Source organism: Balaenoptera musculus, chromosome 11 (assembly GCF_009873245.2).
Source record: "Balaenoptera musculus isolate JJ_BM4_2016_0621 chromosome 11, mBalMus1.pri.v3, whole genome shotgun sequence".
NCBI classification, from domain to species: domain Eukaryota; kingdom Metazoa; phylum Chordata; class Mammalia; order Artiodactyla; family Balaenopteridae; genus Balaenoptera; species Balaenoptera musculus.
In genome coordinates, this window is record NC_045795.1 from 52540018 (window position 1) to 52562553 (window position 22536).

The 22536-nt window shown below is 42.2% G+C and overlaps 1 protein-coding gene across 1 annotated transcript in view; it reads right to left on the reverse strand.

Annotated features, from left to right (window-relative positions):
- Positions 1–19609, reverse strand: part of SUSD5 (sushi domain containing 5) — a 43236-nt gene extending 23627 nt beyond the window's left edge. Inside the window, exons 1-3 of the mRNA XM_036870164.1 lie at positions 19519–19609; positions 8949–9126; positions 3896–4014 (exon numbers count right to left, since the gene is read on the reverse strand). Of these exons, the coding sequence (XP_036726059.1) occupies positions 3896–4014; positions 8949–9126; positions 19519–19609 (388 nt within the window). The remainder of the gene's footprint in view (positions 1–3895; positions 4015–8948; positions 9127–19518) is intronic.
- Positions 19610–22536: the final 2927 nt, after the last annotated feature.

A 22536-nucleotide genomic window follows, 5' to 3' on the forward strand; every position in this document is an offset into this window, starting at 1 on the left:
CCCTTGTTGACTGCCTACAAGGCTCCCCTGAGGAAAAGTGAAGAGCCATCTGGGAGCCGTTTACATGCTCTTTCTAAAGGAGGAAAGGCAGAGGAACAGGGGCCGAGCTCTCTCTGAGGGATCGTGGGGAATCCATCCTGCTTTTCTGCAAAGTCCAAGAGAGAGCAGCCCTCTGACCCTAATCCCACCTCAGCATGTGTTCCTGAGCCCCTTCATCACCCATCTGAAGCCTCCTCACAAGTCAGGCCCTGTTGGACCAAGACTCCAGTTTCCCCCACCCAAGCCTCTCCCTGTTGACCTGGAGGGGAGGGGAGGCGGGCAAGCTAGGCTCAGGCAAACTGCCCTGGATGCGGGGCTCTTGAGCACTTTGACTCAAAGACACCCACACAGGGCTCACTTGCTAAAATGGCATCAGTCCTTACATAAGCTGATAGGCATCATGAATTTGCTTTATTTTTTTGTTTTTGTTTTTGTTTTGTTTTGTGCTTTCCTGTTGTTGTTATTGTTGTTTTGGGAGGAGTATGTAGACCATTTGGGGGGAAATTTTCATTTGCATATAATTTCAAAGTTACAGAGAAATTTTAAAAATAAGGAACTCCCATAAACCCTTTATCCAGATTTACTAATGTGTTTTCATTTTGCCCCATTTGCTTTATCATTTTCTCTCTCTAGATATATATATAGAGAGAGAGAGAGAGAAAATATATATCATACATAAACACATACATATATGTGTATGTATACATACATGAATATGTATATATGTCTATCTATATCTGTAATTCTTTTTTTTTTTTTAATTTTGTCTGCTCTGGGTCTTTGCTTCATTGCAACACACAGGCTCTTCATTGCGGCATGCGGGCTTCTCTAGTTGCGGCGTGTGGGCTTAGTTGTCCTGTGGCATGTGGGATCTTAGTTCCCCAACCAGGGATCAAACCCATGTCCCCTGCATTAGAAGGCAGATTCTTAACCACTGAACAACCAGGGAAGTCCCTGTAATTCCTTTCTGAACCACTTGAGAATGAGTTGTAGATATGATGTCTCTTTGTCCCTAAGAACCTTGGTATATATTTCCAAGAACAAGGATATTGTCTTACATAACTGCAGTAGTTACCAAAATCAGGGAATTTAAGCATTGATACAATACTATTATCTAATTCAAATCCATATTCAGATTTCATCAATTATAGCTGTTTTCTCCTGGTCCAAAATACAAGCTAGGATCACAAATTACATTTAGTTGTCAAGTCTTTTTAGTCTATTTTAATCCAAAACAGTTGCCTTGCCTTTCTTTGTCTTTTTTTTTTTTTTTTTTTTTTTTTTTTGCTGCACCACGAGGCTTACAGGATCTTAGTTTCCCAACCAGGGATCGAACCTGCGCCCCCTGCAGTGGAAGTGTGGAGTCCTAACAACTGGACAGCCATGGAATTCCCTCTTTCTCTTTCTTATCCTTGACATTTTTCTTTTCTTTTTTAAATTTAATTTTATTTATTTTTGACTGCATTGGGTCTTCGTTGCTGCGCGGGCTTTCTCTAGTTGCGGTGAGCAGGGGCTATTCTTCTTGTGGTACGCAGGCTTCTCATTGTGGTGGCTTCTCTTGTTGCGGAGCATGGACTCTAGGCACACGGGCTTCAGTAGTTGTGGCTCGTGGGCTCTAGAGCGCAGGCTCAGTAGTTGTGGCGCACGGGCTTAGTTGCTCTGCGGCACGTGGGATCTTCCCGGACCAGGGCTCGAACCCGTGTCTCCTGCACTGGCAGGCGGATTCTTAACCACTGCGCCACCAGGGAAGCCCTCCTTGACATTTTTAAAAGAGTATAGGCCAGTCATTTTGTACGATGTTTCTCAACTTGAGTTTGGCTAAAGTTGCCTCATGATTAGATTCAGGTTGCACATTTTTGGCAGGAATACTACTGAACTGAAGTTGTGCTCCTCTGAGTGCAGTATATCAGGAGGCACGTCTTACTGGTTTGGCAATAACTCAGTTTTGGAGTCACTGTCATGGTTTTAAATTTGGTGCCCTATAGGATGTGAACAGATGTTTCCAACCTCTGGCTTCATGCACTACAGTTGTGGGCAAAGGGGCACACACTTGCATACACACAACCTGTTTGAAGCCTGTGAGGTGGAAAGCCCAGGATCTCCTGTTGTATGATGCGGAACACATGGCTCAGTGCACCCCCCTCACACCCCAGTCAACATCCAGCCAACGCCCAGAAGCAAGGCCCCTACCCAGCAGCTGACTGCAGACTTGTGAATGAGCCCAGCTGAGGCCAGAAGAATAACACAAATTGCTGCCCTCCCCCCAAAATAGTGAACTAAACAAACAGTTGTTTTAAGCCACTACATTTGGGGGTGGTATGTTACACAGCAAAAGCTAGCTGCTACCTCTTGTTCATGAGGGGAAAGAGATCAGACTCAGAAGCCCCACATATCCATTTGAGATCACTAAAGAAAGAAGGTCATGCTGGTTTTCCTCTGGCTCTGTCCCGTCTCCCTCAGGGATCTGAACCTTTGCCTATGTTTGAGATTCAAAGGATCGTTTTCATTTATTTATGTGGTTTTTTAAAAAACAAACCATGGATGTTGTTCTCCCCAGGGCTTTCCATGGCCACATCTTTCAGTTGCTTGACTGCAATCAGCAAATGTAGAACCCTTCCTGGAGGGAGATGCCATGGCAGCAGAGAAGCCTACCACCAATAAACATCTAACAAGCACCAGCCAGGGTAGTAGGGTTCACTGTGGCTCTTTGATTTACCAACTCCTCTGACCCCTTCCCTGGAGATTGGGATTTGGTGCCTCTGGGATGCAGCCTGAGGGTTTGCATTTCTAATAAGTTCATCTGGTATTTCTCATCATCAGAGAGCTTTGGGAAACTCTGCATTAGAGAACTAATTCTCAAACTGGGCTACATGTTATAGTCACTGAGCAGCTTTAAGAAACCCCAGTGTCCAGAACATTTATATCCGAATCTCTAGGGCTGGCACCCAGGTATCAGTAGTTCTTAAAACTTCCCAGATGGGACCACTGTGCAGCCTGGCAGTACCTGTGCTGATTTCTATGACTGATGAGTAAGCAGCTCGCTTTCTCCCCATTTGCATGGACATTCCCTTTCAGCAGCATGTATTTATGATAATGAAGGTATACTTTTTCCAGTGCACATGAAACGCTGCCCTGGAGACTCCTTTATGGTTTTCTCTTCACCACTCAGCTGATTTCCCAGAAGGAAGTTGAATTTTTCTTTCTAGGAGCAGTTTCCTAAATCCTATAAATTTCCTTTCGGGAAAAAAGGATTTTTTTTCTTTTTAGAAAAATTTCCACCATGAAGACAGACCAAAGGATAAGTGGTATCAGCAGCTGCAGCGCATGCTGTCAGGCGTCTGCCCATATTTCCTAGATCCCTTTACCATTCCCATGCACAGGGGCTCTGGGTGGGCATCTGTGCATCTTTGTTGGAGGGTGACTCAGCTATCGTAATTCTTTGTCTGAGCACACTGAAAACCAGAAGAGTCCAGGAATTTATATCTCCCTGAAGCAGCCCTTAAACAATGACTGACAAGTTCAGTGGTATCAATACCCCTGTTCTCTCACCCCTGATCAGGAAACCCGTGGTGACCTGTGGTCACTGTCTCCAGAGATTCCCTGCAGGATTGAGCCAAAGTTACCCACCCCCCACCTCACAGCCACTGTGGACTTTGCTTAGTGCTGCACCATTGCCTTCCCTCTTCCTTTCCCTGTCCACTTCCCCACAGCCCTGTTGGCTTTTCTTTGGAAGTCTGCCTGATTCATGATGGTCAGTGAATCCTCATCTTAAGGTCAGTTTCTATAGAACACAACCTAAGAGGTCAACCCCCACGAGCACACCCTCCAAAACCTTTACAAAGGCTCTGGCACTGACCTTCATCCTTCATACACAGGGCATTGTATGTGCCACCAGGAACCGGGTTGCTTTCAATTCTCACATCGACAGCTCTCATGATTTGCTGTTCACCACTCCCCTTGCTACACATGGTTGTCCTAAAACAGACAAAGAAGGCACTGGGTTAGGAGAACTAACCAAAACTGGGAAAGAAATCTTTTCTTCTGTCAGCGCTGAATCAGCAGAGATTTTCCTGATTCAGGAGTTTTGGCTGAAAGTATCAATATGATAAAGTATCAATACTCTCCCCAGAAGTCTAAAAGCAGGAAGTTATAGGTGGTGCTTGAGTTGAGGTCACATATATCAATTCAAGATTCAGAGGCAATACATTGTTGATCTCTTCTAGTATATGCTTGGTTTTTATTTCATAAAATTCTCTTCTCTTTATTAGTTCTCTTCTTTTTGGGGTGTTTGTTTTGCTGTTATTTTCAGATTTCTTAAGATGGATCATTGGTTCATGAACCTTCTGCCTCTTTCCTTTTCTAACACAAGCATTTAACGCTTTACATTTTCCTCCAGGTATAGCACTAGTGGCATCCCATGAGTTTGAGTATGTTATATTTTAATATCATTCATTTCTACATATATGTGAATTTCCATTATAATTTATTTTTGCCCCATGATTTATTTAAGGATATCTTTTGTAAACAGCAAATAGTAGAACTTTAAAAAATCCACCTGATGGTCCTTGTTTTCTAATCAGAGCATCACATCTGCTTAATTTAGTAACAGATCTCTTTGAATTTAAATCTGCCATATTTCTATTAGTTCTGCCCATTCTTCCTTTCTTCCTCTCTTTTCTTTCTCGTATTTTGATTGTTTGAATTCCTTTTTGGCAATCTCCTTTTCTTCTGTATTGGTTTGGAAGTTATATGTTCTTTTACGCTTCTTTTAGTGGCTACCACACGCTTCCTTGACTTATTAAAATTTAATGTTACTTTTACTCTCTTTCCCAACAACCCAATTTAAAATACTATGTATTAACATACTTAAAACACTTCCTGACTGATATACCATTTTTTAGTGTTTAGTATTACTGTTACTGCTTTATATAATTATAGATCTTCCTCGACTTACAGCAGGGTTATATCTCCAAAAGCTCATTGTAAGTTGAAAATATGGTAAGTCAAAAATGCATATAACACACAAAACCTACTGAACATCAGAGCTTAGCCTAGCCTACCTTAAATGTGCTCAAAACATTTACTTTAGCCTACAGTTGGGTAAAATCATCTAACACAAAGTCTATTTTACAATAAAGCATTGAACATCTCATGTAATTTATTGAATGCTGTACTGAAAGTGAAAAAGCAGAATGGTTGTCTTGGTACAGAATGGTTATAAGTTTATCAGTTGTTTACTTTCATGATCACATGGCTGACTGGGGGCTGCAGCTTACTTCCACTGCCCAGCATCATGAGAGAGTATCAGACAGTATATCACTAGCCTGGGAAGAGATCAAAATTCACAATTTGAAGAACAGTTTCTGTTGCATGCATAATGTTTTTGCACCATCATAAAGTTAAAAAAAATTGTAAGTTGAACCACTGTAAGTCAGGGACCATCTGTACATAATTCCAATTCACCCCCATATTTACTTTTTCCACTCATCCCTTTTTGCATCTCCGGCCATCCACCTGCAATTATTTTCCTCCTGCCTGAAGAACACCCTTCAGTGTCTTTTTTTTTTTTAGTGCAGATCATGTATGATGAATTCTCTCACCTTTTGTCTGTCTGAAAATTCTTTATTTTATCTTTATTCTTGGAAGATATTTTCACTGGGTATAGAATTCTAGGTTGGCAGTAATTTCCTTTCAGCACTTTGAAGGCCTCATGCAGTGGTCTTGGGGCTTTCACTGTCAGTTTATTGTTGCTCCTTTGAAGGTACTCTTTCTTTTTCTTATTATTACTTTTAATAGTTTTTCTTCATATTTGATTTTTACCAGTTTTACCATGTTGTTCCAAGTCGTGAAATTATTTTATGTATCCTACTCGGGCTTTGTAGGGCTTCTTGAATCTGTGTGTGGATGTTTTTCCACAGTTGTGGCTAAGTCCCATATTGCTTTTGCTTCGTCTTCTTTCTCTTCTCCTTTCGGAATTCCAATTACATGCATCTTCTTTGCCTTGTACTCTTTCTTCTATATTTTCATCCTTTCTTCTTCTGTTCTTTATTCTGGACATCTTCCTCTGAAATACCTTCCAGTTCATTAATTTTCTCTTTGACTCTTAAAATCAGCTGTTAGATCCATCCATTAAGTTCTTAATTTCAGCTACTGTATTTTTCATTTCTAGAGTTTTCATTTGGTTATTTTTATACTTTTCAGTCTTCTGCCAAAATTCTCCTTTTTGTCTTTTGTATCTTTGAACATTTTAAAGAGTTCTTTTAAAGTTTGTATCTACCAGTGTTAACATCTAGAGTTTCTATTGGCTATTTTTATCTTGTTGCCTTGTCTCCTCACGTGACTGGTTATTTTATTTTGCTTGACAAATCCTATACTTGCTAAAATAGTTTGTGGAAATAAATTGTCTAAGATGATGTTATTTTCCTCCAGAGAAGATTTTTAAAATCAGCTCTGCTACCTATCTGGAACACTGGAACTCTAGTATCATCTCAATCCAAACTCATGGCTTCAGAGGATTCGAAGCTATGCTGCAGCTCCTTTGAGGGCCTGTGTACTTGTTCCAGTTTACTGTGACTCCTAGGGTACAGCCCTTCAGTGTTCCAACCCTAAGCAAAAGGATTCCCTTGGCCCCCACATACATAAAACCTGAATTCAAATCTCTGTTCTCCTAGTCCTATGAGGCTATCTAAGTTGCTTCTCAGCTTTTCAGACATGCTTTATGAAATCTGTAAAAGCTCCCAGGAGACATATAGCCCCAAATTCTAGATTCACCATTCTAGATCTCCATCTTCTAGATATATGTATATACTGAATATAAATTCATGGAGATACAGATCAGATCTATATGGCTACTATGCCATCAATTGCAAGATGTACCATGCATTTAATAATTAGTTTTTAGTGGGGAGGGGAGATGGCTGTGCAGGAAAGATGCACGGTGAAATGTACATACTAATGGTCAGATACTTCTTGGTTCCAGAGACATTAACATGGAAAAGACATTAACGTGGAAAACTATTTTAATATGTCATGTAGTAAATATATCAAGTAAGTGTGTTTACTTTAAAGAAATAGCATCTAAGGGAATTCCCTGGTCGTTCAGTGGTTAGGACTCCGTGCTCTAACTACCGAGGGCTGGGGTTCCATCCCTGGTCAGGGAACTAAGATCCCATAAGCTGTGCGGTGCGGCCAACAACAACAACAAAATAGCATCTAAGCAAGTTAGAGATCCATTAACATGTCTTAACACCTTACAGGAAACCCAGAGAGGATAAACCTTTCCAGTGACTCAGTTTCAATTTGTAATGCCTGGGAGACCTAAGCCTGGCTCCAAGCTGGCTCTTTAGAATCTTTAGAATACCCTGGTTATCTGATATAACGATACTGACAGAGTTATGAAAAATATCCATACTTGACTATGTTATGGGAACATGCATACACGGGACATATTTTGTCTATTTAGGAACTTGGATGTGAAATATAAAGCAGAGAGAGCCACAATTCCAGATTCACTGTAAAGCTTTGGAAGTAACCTCAGTTGTTCTCTTTATTCAATTGCTGCTTCACATGTGGCACCTTTGGAGATGTGAATCAGCATGGTTGCATGTGTTTTCTATGGCCATCTCCCAGCCAGACACCTTCTGGGTCATTATCAAGCAAAGTAGTTTTTGGAGGCCATTTGTTCTTTCACATTCCTGTGGCATGAAGGAAAACGTGGAATGGCTCCTGCCTTCTCTGTTTGTGACTAATGGAGTAGTTAACAGCACTAATGGGATGTTTTCTCCTAGCTGGCCACAGAATTACTTCTCCACAAGGATTCCATGGGTCAGGAATTCAGATGGGGCACAATGGGAAAGGCTTGTCTCTGCTCTATAATGTCTAAGGCTGAGCTGGAAAGACTCACAGGCTGGCTAACTCAATAGCTGGGGGCTAGAATCACCTGGAGGCATCTGCACTCACATTTCTGGTAGTTAATGCTGGCTATTGGCTGGGACATCAGTTGGGGCTATTGGTGAGAGTACATACATAAGGCATTTCCACGTGGCCTGGGCTTCCTAGGACTTCTTAGGTAGCATCTCAAAAGTAAGTGTCCCCAGAAATCTGACCATGGGTTTTTCCGACCTACCCTCAGAAGTCACACAGTATCACTCCTGCTGTATTCCACTGGTCGAGGCAGTACTATGCTGTCCCTGATTCACAGGGAGAGGACATAAACCCCACTTCTCAATGGGAGTAATGTGAAAGAATTTGTGGCCATATTTTATTTTATTTTTTAAAATTTATTTAAATTTATCATTGTTTTAAATTGATCTGATGACTCTGAACTTTTATTTATTTTGCCGCACCACAGGACACGCGGGATCTTAGTTCCCCGACCAGGGATTGAACCCGTGCCCCCTGCAGTGGAAGCACGGAGTCTTAACCACTGGACCGTGAGGGAAGTCCCTCATGGTTATATTTTAAAACCTCCATACCATCTTCCTCTTCCCATGGATGCAGATGAATATCCACAGAGAAAAAGAGATAAAGAATATATATCAAATAGTTAAGAGTTATTACCTCTGAGGTGGGGAAGAAGAGAGAAACTCACTTTGCACTTTATATATATCTGTATTATTTGAAATTTTTACAAGCATTTTATTCCTTTGTAACTTGAAAGGAAATTCAGAATAACAAAGTAAAGAGGAAAAAACTGTGACAGAACTCCAGAAAAATGTTTTTAATTAACATTTTTGTTTTTATATTTTGTTTAACATTTTGTTTTTATATTTAACTCAAAACAAGAATATACTGGAAGCCACAGCCCATTGCACTCTGTCTATCCTGGCACCTCTGTTGAACCCCGTATCAGCCCTGATGGCAAGGCGGGGTGAGTTGGCAGGAGAGCACCCCCAGCTGGCCTGACTTACCCTAGGCTGCCGTCCGCCAGCCAGGCCGTGGTGCACACGGAGAAGGCACAGTCCTGCACCACCCTCCGCAGCTCGTCCGCAGACACCAGGTGAGCGCCTCTGCTCTTGCAGGAAAGCCGAGCGGCCTCTAGTTCCAGGCCCTGAGAGCCATTCTGAGACTCCAGCACAAAGAGCTTCCCTGTGTGAGGACAAGCACGGACACAGGCTGACTCTAGGATCCATGGGAATTTAGTCTCAGCAAACTCACCCTCTGGCAGATGCCTATCAGAACTGTAGTTTCCCACTTGCCTAAAGATCTAAGTGCAGCAACTACCCCATTGCATTCGTCCCTGGACTGTGATGACAGCTACACTGGTGTTTTAATCTATTTTTACCTCTTAACTTTAAAAAAATTTAACCGCCTGTTCTGGCATGTTTATCTGGATAAGCCCTTCAAATCTTCCTTTTAAAAAGATGTTTAGCAGCATTATTTACTATTACCAAGACATGCAAACATCCTCTGTCCATCAACAGACGAATGGATAAAGAAGATATGGTATACATATATATACAATGGAATACTACTCAGCCATTAAAAAGCACAAAATTTTGCCATTTGCAGCAACATGGATAGACTTGGGAGGGCACTGTGCTAGGTGAAATAAGCCAGACAGAGAATTGATATCACATCCATGGAATCTAAAAAGTACAACAAACTAGTGAATAAAACAACAAAGAAGCAGACTCGCAGATATAAAGAACACACTAGTGGTTACTAGTGGGAGGAGAGAAAGGGGGAGGGGCAATATGGGGGTTGGGGGAGTGGGAGGTACAAACTATTGAGTGTAAGATAGGCTCAAGGATGTATTGTATAACGCAGGGAATATAGCCAATATTTTGTAATACCTGTAAATTGAAGGTAACCTTCAAAATTGTATAAAAATAAAAAATTAAATAAAAATAAGTAAATAAAAAGATGTTTTACAAATACCAAGTGCCAAGCCTCAGCGTCCTAGGTTCCCTTAGGTTGGGTCACTTGGTGTCCAAGACCCTGATTCAGCCTCAGCTCTGCCTTCCTCTGCTGCCCCAGCCCTGGGGTGACCACAGACAGCAGGTTGCTTCCCTTCTCTCTGTCCCATTGTCTTAGGACATTTTCAGGTCCTTCCTACAATGAGTGTGCTGCATTTCTCCCCACTGGACAAGGCAGCAGCAGCCACGTCTGGTGCACCCTGGCTGCCTGCACCGCATCAGTCTATGGGCAGGTATCAGGCCTCGAAAAATGGGCAACAGATGGGTGGAATAGGATGTGAACTCAGGCAGAGGTGGGAGCTGAGTCTGAAAGCAAAGGACAGCTTTAGGCAAGAAAACCATGGTGCAGGAGGGAGCGCTGGGGTCCCCAGGAGCCTCGCGGAAGGACGAAGCAGTGCCTTGGGTGACCCTGTCAAGCTTAAAATAAAGGCAGGGGAGAAGAAACTCACTTAAAATGGCATACTTCACTTCCATCTGTCAGCAAAATTATCATAATAAGTTGATTTTATTAGAATAAGAGACTTAACTGTCATCTACTGTAAAATTATTACAACAAATACAGTAATCTCTCCAGCTTTGGAACCAAAAGCTATAATAAAAAATGCAAAAACTTTTCACAATAAACATATCTGTAGGTGACTGGAGCTCCCTCAGATATGGTGCCAATGTGCAGTACACGACCTGAACAACTATACTTGATGGTCCTACCTGGAGAAGTAAGCATGCACCCCAAGACACTTTTGTATTAATAGCATTTGCCTATCTGGAAAAAAATGCTATGAAATTAAACAGAGATTTTGATGGCCAAGCCCCTGTGCAAGAGAGATAAAAGTGAAAGCCCAGAGCTCACATGATGTAGGGAATCTGATAGCCCTCTCCTCCCCACTCTACCACTGTCACATGCACACATGAATCTGAGAGTCTGAAGGGTTAAAGTCTCAAGATAAGAGGGAACAAGAGTAAAAAATATCCCCTCCCCTCATTCTCAAGAACTGTTGGATGAGCTGTCTTGGTGCTAGGAGGCCAAGTGCTAATCCTCATTTGGAATTGTAGTCCTAACAAAAGTTTATGTCTAAGACACTTCAAGCCATGGATTTAGCTTAAAGTGGCCTGAGACTGACATTTATCCAGATGCCTGATAGGAAAAATTGTAACTAACTCCTCTCTGGAGAAAAAAAACCCCTTCATTTTATGCTTCAGGAAATCCCATACAAATACTTATTCAAAGGCCATGCCCACGGAAGTAGAAAACAGTGAAGTGTACAAGGAAACAAGGCACCATGAGTGAGAAGCAACAGATACCACATGTAGCAGAAACTAACCTAAAAATAAGTCCAATACTGGTATTAACAGGCACAGATTATAGAACAGTGATGATTACTGTATTTAAAGAAATAAAAGACAAGTTTGAAAATATCTGCAAAGAATAGGAAATGATAAAAAGTGCTTAGTTGATCTGAAAAAGCACAAAATAGGACTTCTAGAAATTAAAAATACAATGATAAATTTAAAATGCAATAAATGTTTTTGGCTGCGTATCAGACACATTTAAACAAAGAACTTAACCTTGAAAAAGAAAGCAGAAGGGGACTTCCCTGGTGGTGCAGTGGTTAAGGCTCCATGCTCTCTATGCAGGGGGCCTGGGTTCGATCACTGGTCAGGGAACTAGATCCCACGTGCATGCCGCAACTAAGAGTTCACATGCCACAACTAAGGAGCCTGCGTGCTGCAACTAAGGAGCTGGCAAGCCGCAACTTGTGAGCTGCAACTAAGGAGCCCGCGTGCCGCAACTAAGGAGCCCACCTGCTGCAACTAAGAAGCTGGCGAGCTGCAACTAAGGAGCCCACTTCCCGCAACTAAGACCCAGTGCAACCAAATAAATAAATAAATATTAAAAAAAAAAGAAATGAGAAGACATCATCCAAAATGTAGTAAAGAAACAAGAAAAGATGGAAAATATTAAGATAATAAAGAGACATGAAGGAAAGAATAAGGATTTTTAAAAAATTAATTAATTAATTATTGGCCACGTTGGGTCTTTGTTGCTGCGTGTGGGCTTTCTCTAGTTGTGGTGAGCGGGGGCTACTCTTTGTTGCAGTGCATGGGCTTCTCATTGCAGTAGCTTCTCTTGTTGTGGAGCACGGGCTCTAGGCGCACGGGTTTCAGTAGTTGTGGCATGTGGGCTCAGCAGTTGAGGCTCATGGGCTCTAGAGCACAGGCTCAGTAGTGTGGCGCATGGGCTTAGTTGCTCTGCAGCATATGGGATCTTCCCAGACAGGGCTCGAACCCGTGTCCCCTGCATTGGCAGGTGGATTCTTAACCACTGTGCCACCAGGGAAGTCCCAAGAATAAGGATTAACATATACTTTAATCAGAATTCCCAGAGAGGAGAGAAAAAAATGAGGTGGAAGTGATATCTGAAGACAAAATGCCTGTGAATTTTATAGAACTGATGAATATTCCAATACATAGATTGAAAAAGTCCAACAACAAATCCCAATATGGAAAATATCTATAAGTATATATATACCAGTGATGCTGCAAAATGGTAAAGACAAAGAAAATATTGTCAAAGCAGTTAGAGAGAAGGGACAGAATACTTTCAAAGTAGCAGCAGTTTGACTGCTGTCTTCTAAAACAATAGCAATGGAAGCAAGAATACAATTACTAGCAAAAAATAGCTGCAAATTTAGAATTCTATACTCGCTGAAAATATATTTCAACGAACGAAGATGAAACAAATGTATTTTTTCAGATAAACCAAAATCAAGGTGGTTTGCCACCAGCAGATCCTCCTTGTAGGAAATAGTAAAAGAAGTATTTCAGACAGAAAGAAAATTATTTGAGAGGCAAGATGGAATGGAAAGGGGGGAAAAAAATCAATACACAGTTAAATAAAAGTGAACATTGATTATATAAAATGGCACCCAACAGCAGCAGAATACACATTCTTCTCAAGTGAGCATGGAACATTCTTTGGGGTAGACCATATGCTAGGCAATAAAATAAGCCATAATAAATTTAAAAGGATTATAATTGTACAAAGTATTTTCTCTAATTACTATGGGGTAGAATTAGAAATTAATAACATAAATAAATTGGGAAATTCATAAATAAATAGAAATGAAACAAAGCACTTCTAAATAACTGATGAGACAAGGAGAAATCACAAAATTAGAAAATATTTTGAGATGAATGAAGGCAAAACATGCTAAACCTTATGGGATGCAGTTAATGCACTGCATAGAGGGGAATTTATAAATGCCCACATTAAAATAAGAAAAATTATCTCAAATAAAAATCCTATCACACCCGTCAGAATGGCCATCATCAAAAAATCTACAAACAGGGCTTCCCTGGTGGCGCAGTTGTTCAGAGTCTGCCTGCCAATGCAGGGGACATGGGTTCGTGCCCTGGTCTGGGAAGATCCCACATGCCACGGAGCAACTGGGCCCGTGAGCCACAACTACTGAGCCTGTGCGTCTGGAGCCAGTGCTCCGCAACAAGAGAGGCTGCGACAGTGAGAGGCCCACGCACAGCGATGAACAGTGGCCCCCGCTCGCCACAACTAGAGAAAGTTCTCGCACAGAAACAAAGACCCAACACAGCCAAAAAATAAATAAATAAATAAATAAATAAATAAAAATTTATTAAAAAAAAATCTACAAACAATAAATGCTGGAGAGGGTGTGGAGAAAAGGGAACCCTCATACACTGTTGGTGGGAATGTAAATTGATACAGCCACTATGGAGAACAGTATGGAGGTTCCTTAAAAAACTAAAAATAGAACTACCATACGACCCAGCAATCCCACTACTGGGCATATACCCTGAGAAAACCATAATTCAAAAAGAGTCATGTACCACAGTGTTCATTGCAGCTCTATTTACAATAGCCAGGACATGGAAGCAACCTAAGTGTCCATCAACAGATGAATGGATAAAGAAGATGTGGCACATATATACAATGGAATATTACTTAGCCATAAAAAGAAACAAAATTGAGTTATTTGTAGTGAGGTGGATGGACCTAGAGTCTGTCATACAGAGTGAACTAAGTCAGAAAGAGAAAAACAAATACCATATGCTAACACATATATATGGAATCTTTAAAAAAAAAAAAAAAGGTCATGAAGAACCTAGGGGCAAGATGGGAATAAAGGCGCAGACCTACTAGAGAATGGACTTGAGGACACAGGGAGAGGGAAGGGTAAGCTGGGACGAAGTGAGAGAGTGGCATGGACATATACACACTACCAAATGTAAAATAGATAGCTAGTGGGAAGCAGTCGCATAGCACAGGGAGATCAGCTCGGTGCTTTGTGACCAGCTAGAAGGGTGGGAGGGAGGGAGATGCAAGAGGGAAGAGATATGGGGTTATATGTATATGTATAACTGATTCACTTTGTTATAAAGCAGAAACTAACCATTGTAAAGCAATTACACTCCAGTAAAATGTTTAAAAAAAAAAAAATCCTAACCTGTTGGAAAACACTGGAAAAGAAGAGCAAACTAAACCCAAAGCAAGCAGAAGAAGGAAATAATAAGAATTAAAGCAAAAATTAATGAAATAGAAAAGGAAAAACAATAAAGAAAATCAGTTAAACCAAGAGTTGGTTTTTGGAAAGGTCAACAAAATTGACAAACGTTTAGCTAAAATGACCAAGAAAAAAAAAGAAAGAATACTTGAATTACTCAAACAGGAATGAGAAGGCAGTTATTACTCCAACCTTATGGAAATACGAAGATTATAAAGGACTACTATAAGCAACTGTATGCCAGACTTCCCTGGCGGTCCAGTGGTTGGGACTCTGTGCTTCCCGTGCAGGGGACTCAGGTTCCATCCCTGGTTGGGGAACTAGGATTCCACATGCCGCACGGCATGGCCAAAAAAAACCCCCAAAAAACCAAAACAACTGTATGCCAAAAATTAGGTAACTCGTATGAAATGGAAAAATTCCTAAAAAGACACAAACTACTGAAATTGACTCAAGAAGAAATAGAAAATCTGAATAGATCTTTAACAAGTAAAGAGATTGAATTAGTAATTTAAAATTACCCACAAAGAAAAGTACACGTTCAGATGGCTTCACTGATGAATTCTACCAAATAGATAAAAAGAACTTGATATCAATTCTCTATAAACTCATCTGAAAAATAGAACAGGAGGGAACAACACCTCCCAGCTTTTTCTATGAGGCCACCATTGCCCTAATGCCAAAACCAGAAAAAAGACACCACAAGAAAAGAAAACTACAGGCCATTATCTCTTATGAATATAGACACAAAAGTCCTCAACAAAAATACTAGCAAACTAAATCCAGCAGCATAAAAAAAATATTATATACCATGACCAAGTGGGATCTATCCCAGGAATACAAGGTTGGTTTATATCCCAAAATCAATTAATATAATACAACTTATCAATAGAATAAAGAACAAAAACTACATGATCATCTCAATAGATGCAGAAAGGCACTTGACAAAATTCAGTACCCTTTCATGATAAAAAAACATTCAACAAACTAAGAAGGGAGGGGAATATCTTCAACCTGATAAAGAGCATCTACAAAAATCCCATAGCTAACATCACACTTGGTGGTGAAAGACTGAATACCTTCCCCTCAGGTCAAGGATGTCTGCTCTTGCCACTTCTATTCAACATTGTACTGGCAGTTCTCTCCAAGGCAATTAGGCAAGAAGATGAAACAAAAGGCATCCAGATTGGAAAGAAGTAAAACTATATTTGCAAATGACGTGATCTTGCATATAGAAAATCCTAAGAAATCCACTAAAAAAACTACTAGAACAGTTCAGCAAGGTTGCAGTAAAACATTTTTACTTAAGTGACAAAAATCTGTGGAGAAATTAAGTAGGTCATCTCTTCTCATTGTAAAACTTTTCCCTAGGATTCCATTTACACACATGGTTTCAAAGGCCATCTTGACATGGATGACTCACATTTTTCTCTTCAGTCCAGACCCTTTCCATTCACCCCATCCTCCTCTCCACCCCCACCCTCTCTCACCTGGACAAGGGAAATAGCACCCTACATGGTCTCTCCACATCCAGTCTTGCCCTGGTGCCATCCATTCTTCCTACTCTCAGGGTGAGCTTCTCAAAATGCAAACCTGATCAGTCTCTCTTTTTTGGATTAAAACAAAACTTGGCCCCATATCAATTTCCCCAGCATCATCTCAGACTACTACTACCTTGGACTCTGGGCTCCAGCCACTCTGTTTCTTAACACATGTCCCAATTTCTCTGCCACTCATAGTTTCTCTGTACATGTTATTCTCTATCCAGATCCTCTTTCTTCCCCCCTTTGCTTAGTTAATTCTTACTTATCTTTCAGATCCTTCTACGCCAAGTCAAAAATCTCCTAATATATGCCCTCATAATACCTCCGTCCTTTAATCTTATCACTTATCAAAATTGCAAGTTCATATTTCATTCATATAACTATTTGCTTAATGACTCTCTCCCCCATTGGATTTTAAGCTCCCTGATAGCAAGGACCTGTTTCTCCTCACCGTTCTATCCTCAACAGCAAGGACAGTACCTGGCATATGGTAGACACTCAAATTATCTGTTGAATTAATGAATCTTTTCCTGCAGTCTTTACCCAGACACAGTTAATTTGCATTCAGTTAATGTGAAGATTTTTCTGTTTCAAAAGTGTTTTAAAATTACAGTAGCAGGTCTCTTTTGTGTATAAGATACACATCTAATTAGTCCAATGTAAAAGTAAATGTTTTTCATTTGAGTTTGACTTATTTTTGAATAAGTCTATGGAATTTTTAATAACTCCAAATTCTGTCTCTTCAAATGTCTTAACACATCAGTTTAGCTGCACATTTCTTCTTCCTCCTTCCATCACTGTAGAACATAAATACCTAAATGTGAAAAGTGGTGGTAGTTAAGCATATATTTAGTAAAGAAAAGAATCCTTCCATAAATAGGTTCTAATTCTTCAGTGGCTCTATTATAAAAGTTGTAGCTCAGCAAATGGAGTTTCTTGAAAGCAAATTTACCTATAGTTCTCCATTGCGGAAGAAGGGAGAAGGAAAGAAGAAGGGAGAAACGGAGGCATTTCTGGCAAGTGTTAACAAGAAAATATGCCTGGTGCTGTTGTTACTTTCTCCTTATCCAATGATATTTCTGTCTTAAATTTTCTATGACCCACATCAAGCCAGATAGGCACAAAATATTGATCCATATCCATCTGGCATTCCACTTAAGCAGTTATAATGGGGTGAAACTCTAAAGCCTCATGGGTTGCAGAGATATTTCTGTAAAAGGAATTAAAATTGGTACAACAGTATACATTGTTCAAAGGTTAATACTAGCTCCAATTTATTCTACTTGCATTCTTTAAAATCAGCTTAATTTTCATGACTCAATGTCAGGCCAAAAAGTACTACAGTAAAGAATTAACGGGGACTTCCCTGGTGGTGCAGTGGTTAAGAATCTGCCTGCCAATGCAGGGGACACAGGTTCGAGCCCTGGTCCGGGAAGATCCCACATGCCACGGAGTAACTAAGCCCGTGAGCCACAACTACTGAGCCCGCGCTCTAGAGCCTGCGAGCCACAACGAGCCACAACTACTGAGCCTGAGTGCCACAACTACTGAAGCCCGCACGCCTAGAGCCCAGTGCTCCGCGATAAAGAGAAGCCACTGCAATGAGAAGCCTGTGCACCTCAACGATGAAGTAGCCCCCGCTAGCCTCAACTAGAGAAAGCCCTCGCGCAGCAACGAAGACCCAATGCAACAAAAAAATAAATAAATGAATAAAAATTAAAAAAAAAAAAGAATTAACAGTGGATTGGCTGCTAATAGGTATGGGATTTCTTTTTGGGTGATGAAAATTTTCAGAAATGAGAGAGTGGTGATGTTTGATGACTGTACTAAAAACACTTGGATCGTGCATTTTAAAATGGTGAATTTTACATGAATTTTATCTCAAAAATTAACAGTGATGACTAGGAGCCTTTAAAGTTAACAGTGTTTCCCCCTCTAACGCTCTCTCTGAGCATATGGAGAAATAAGACAGTCATCCTTAATTAGGAGCAAAGAGTTCTACAAGCTGGCACTTAGGACAAAGAGAACCCAAAATTCTAAGATAATATCTGGAGTTTTTTCCCTTGCTTTCTCCTTTCCCTAACCACCATGCTTCTTTTTGTCAAATGTTCTCTCTGCACCCAATATTGTTTGCTAAATAGCGATGACATTTTAAAATATACAAAGCATCCTAAATTAGCTGAGGGTTTTTCTCCTTCATCAATCTAATTTGTCCCAAGCTTGGATATACTAGTAACCCTTCATGGATGTGAGAACATGCTAGCTTCTTTTCTTTTAGATCCTTCTGCACCGAGTCAACGGGGTTTTGTTCCAAAATCAAAACACAACTGAATTAGCTTTTTGAAACTGAACTGATCTAAGGCTGTGGTCCTGCTAAGTTTAGGGAAGTATTGAAAGCTGAATTCAGGTTGAAAAAACAAACAAAAAGGTGGGTCAGTTCTCAGAACCCACAAAAATCTGGTCCTTACCTATTTCCTCTAGTTTTTCTAAAATGTTTTTTATTTTTATTATATTTTAAATGTATTTATTTCATTTATTTATATTTGGCTGTGTTGGGTCTTCGTTGCTGTGCGTGAGCTTTCTCTAGTTGCTGTGAGCGGGGGCTACCGGGCTACTCTTCGTTGTGGTGCGCAGGCTTCTCATTGCGGTGGCTTCTCTTTGTCACAGAGCACTGGGCTCTAGGCACACGGGCTTCAGTAGTTGTGGCACGTAGGCTCAGTAGTTGTGGCCTGCGGGCTCTAGAACGCAGGCTCAATAGCTGTGGTATACGGGCTTCGTTGCTCCGCGACATGTGGGATCTTCCTGGACTGGGGCTCAAACCCGTGTCCCCTGCATTGGCAGGCTGATTCTTAACCACTGCGCCACCAGGGAAGCCCTCTCTAGCTTCTTGTGGAAGGAGAGCCTCACCTTGAACTTTCCGCTCCAGCCACTCTATCATTTATCCCATTTCCCCTGCGACTCACAGGACCTTTGCACGTGCTATTTCCTCTCCCCAAGACCCTCTCCTCTCTCTTTTGCCTAGCTGATTTCCACTCATCTTTCAGATCTTCCCGGACCAAGCCAAAACGCCAAGGGAGTCTTCCAATCACTGGCCTTGCCATTCGGAGCACATTTAATAGACGTGGGAAATTATGTCTCTGCAGAGGAGGTTCCAGGGCACCCTAGACGTGATTTCATTTGAAAGACCTTTCAAGGAGATCTTGGAAAGCTAGAGGCGGGCCTGCAGGACCAAAGCACAGGCTTTCTCTTGTGCATTAAGGAGTGGTTCAGGGGCCCTGTGGGGGCGTTTGGGCGCGCGGGGACTCGGTGAGCTGCAAGAGGGAGGCGGGGTCGCAGGACAGCTGCGCTCCTTGTTTCCTCCCAGGCTGGTCGTGTTCCGGGCTCGTCTGACGGGACAACCCCGGCGAGCTTCACTTTCCCCACCGAGAACCCACGCGCCACCCCGGCCCGCGGCCTCGCGGGCACTTCCCGGACACTCACCCTCCGCCCGCACGGAGAGCCCCGGCAGGCCGAGCAGGAGCAGCGCCGCCGCCCAGAGCCGGGTGCGGGAGCCGGGTCCCTTGGCAGCCATGGTCCGGGCGTCCGTGGGCGGGTAGCTGGAGCGCGGGCTCTGGCTGCGCGGCAATCGGGGGTGTCCGCGCCACTGCGCCGCGCACGCCGCTCGGCTCCGCGTGCTGTGCTCTGTTCGCGCGTCTCAGGCTTCGCGCCCGGCGCGCAGACAGGGAGGAGTGCGGGGAGCCAGGGAGGCTTCGGATGCCAGATCCGCAGCGCTGGGGCCCCGAACTCCCAGGGGGTCCAGTACTCGGCGCCGGGGAGGCGGCTGTAGCCGGGCTCCGCCTTCGTGCTGGGCACCTGGGGGCCTCGGTGCCAAAAGAGGCTGCGCCGAACGAACGGCGAGCTCCCTGGGCGCCTCCGGAGCAGTGGGGAAGGGCGCGTGGAGGCGGGGAGAGCGGAGAGCCCGCTGCAGGGAACCCCCGCCTGCCTGGGGACCCTTTGCGAAAGGGTGACGCAGTCTGAGAGGCCAACCCACCCCACACACCCCCGCCCCGGGAGGACCGTGAAAAAACTGATGCCTAACTCTGTACTCTGCCTCTTGACTTTGCAGCTGGCGTCCTTCTGTAGAGGAAGAACATTTTTACGAAAAAGAAAGCTCTGACTTGCCAACCTCACTCTGAGGAGTGAAACGCACGGAATAGCGAGACAATCATTCACATGTGAGTGTAAATTAATTTACTTAACTATTCCTCTTGCAACAGCTAGCTGGTAACCTGAGGAGTGAGAATTCACATGTCTGGGCTGGAGGGGACCTTTGAAAGCCTGATTATTGCTGAGAATGAAGGGGAGGGGGCAGAAGGCACCTGCAGGAACTGCGCATTGATTCCTTCAGGAGCTGTGCCTACTATCGCTTTTAGAATAGTCAACTGGATATTACTACCGAATCCTAATGAAATTTTAAAGTTTGTCTTTATTCAGACCTGTCCTGCCCTGTCCTAATTTGGGGAGATAGCATGCTCTAAAGGTTTATTTGGTACAACTGCTTTAGAGAACTGTTTGGCTGTTTCATATAAAGTTAAAATACACCTCCTCGAAGACACAGAATTCCACTCCTGGGTGTATATCCAAAAGAAATGAAAACATATGTGCACAAAAAGATTTATACCCAAATTTCATAGCAGCTTTATTCACAATAATTAAAAACTGGAAGCAACCCAAATGTCATCAACCAACGAACAGAAAAACAAATGATGTCATGTTTATGCAGTAGAATACTCTTCATCAATAAGAGGAAGGAAATACTGATGCACTCAATAACGTGGATGAATCTCAAAAATATGATGAGTGAAAGAAGCTTTAGTAAAAGAGTTCATACTGTATGATTTCCTTTTTCTCTCTTTTTTTTGGCCACACCCTGACCAGGGATAGAACCCGCTCCCCCTGCAGTGGAAGCGCCAGGGAAGTCCCTGTATGATTCCATTTTTATATGAAGTTCACAAAGGGGCAGAACTAATCTGTGGTGAAAACAATACCATGGTTGCCTTTGAGGAGGTGGGAACACACTTCTGATGTAATGGGAACATTCTGTATCTTGATGACGATGGCAGTCACCCAAGTGTATACACTTCTCAAACCTCACTAAACTGTACACTTAAAATCTGTGCATTTTGTTGAATGCTATTTATACCTTAATAACAAATATTTCAAGAGTAATGAGTTCAGTTCTTGCCCTGAAGAATAAATAAGTTTAACAGAAAAGAGTTTAATGAAAGGACCACAGACAGAAATATAGGCAGGGTTGAGAGAACCAATAAGGGATGGTAAAGCCCTTGGGACTGTCAACAGCAGGAAGGGTTACCACCGTGAGGCCTGAAGGTATGAGGGGAGTTGGACGTGTTATCAAAATCCAGCAGGAGCATGGTCATGAAAGGGGCTGCCTGAAAGGAGAGGTTAACCACAGGTAGAGGAACACAATTGCTGCCAGTGGTCTGGTAGGGAGGGAGTGAGGAAGAAATACCCCAACCTCTCTCTCCTACCCTTTAGATTCCTCCTGATGCCTCCTGGTGGCTGAACCATTTGACAGCTGGACGGCAAAGGAGCACAGGTGCCACAGTCCTCAGAGGTCATTCTCCCAGGGCGCAGAGTCAGGCAGGGGTAGAGAGTGGATCTGGAGAGGCAGTTGGAAAACAACCAGCACAGTCCATTTATTCTCTTCTTTCATTGGGATGAACATAATTTGGAACAAAACAGGGGAAGCACAGAGTTCTATCAGTTTCTGTATGATCTGGGAATATGTCAATTCAAAGTCTCACTTGGAGCTAAACAGTAACATTAACCACCATCACTGGTTATTTTCACATAAGTGCTGTTTCACATAAAGAGAAACGGCGAAAAGTAAACCCTTATCATAAAATGTAGATACCACAGTCCTCGCTCCCGTAACTGGCCAAGAGGTATTGATAATCATTGCAATATTTCCCTTCCACCCTCAGAGCATCTTGGCCGACATGACTTTTTTTAACAGGTGGGAGGGATCCAAACCTTCATTCCTTCTGAGGACCTATCTTTCTTAGTTTGCCATGGTTTCTCATTGACTGTTGCTATTGGACAGATTCCTGGGATCTAGACATAGTCATCCATACCCGCATTTTGTAGAAGCAACCCACTTTCCCCTTGGTAATCAGGATCAATCACCAGCCAGTAGAGTGACCTTCTCTTCTGTTGGAGAGCAATATTAGCGTCCAGTTTACTGGCAGATGCCTGTGTGTTTACTGGTGGAAGTATGTCTCCCTTGCCCACCCAAGCCTTCCAATTCACCAATCTAAAGGTTGTAGGGATGCCATGCAAAACTTTGGTAGGTGGGTTATTATATGAAATAGAAGGAAAGTCATTCCCACTTCCACTCGTTGGTTCTTTTTTTTTTTCTTTTAAACTTTAATTTACTTATTTATTTATTTATTTTTGGCTATGTTGGGTCTTTGTTTCTGTGTGAGGGCTTTCTCT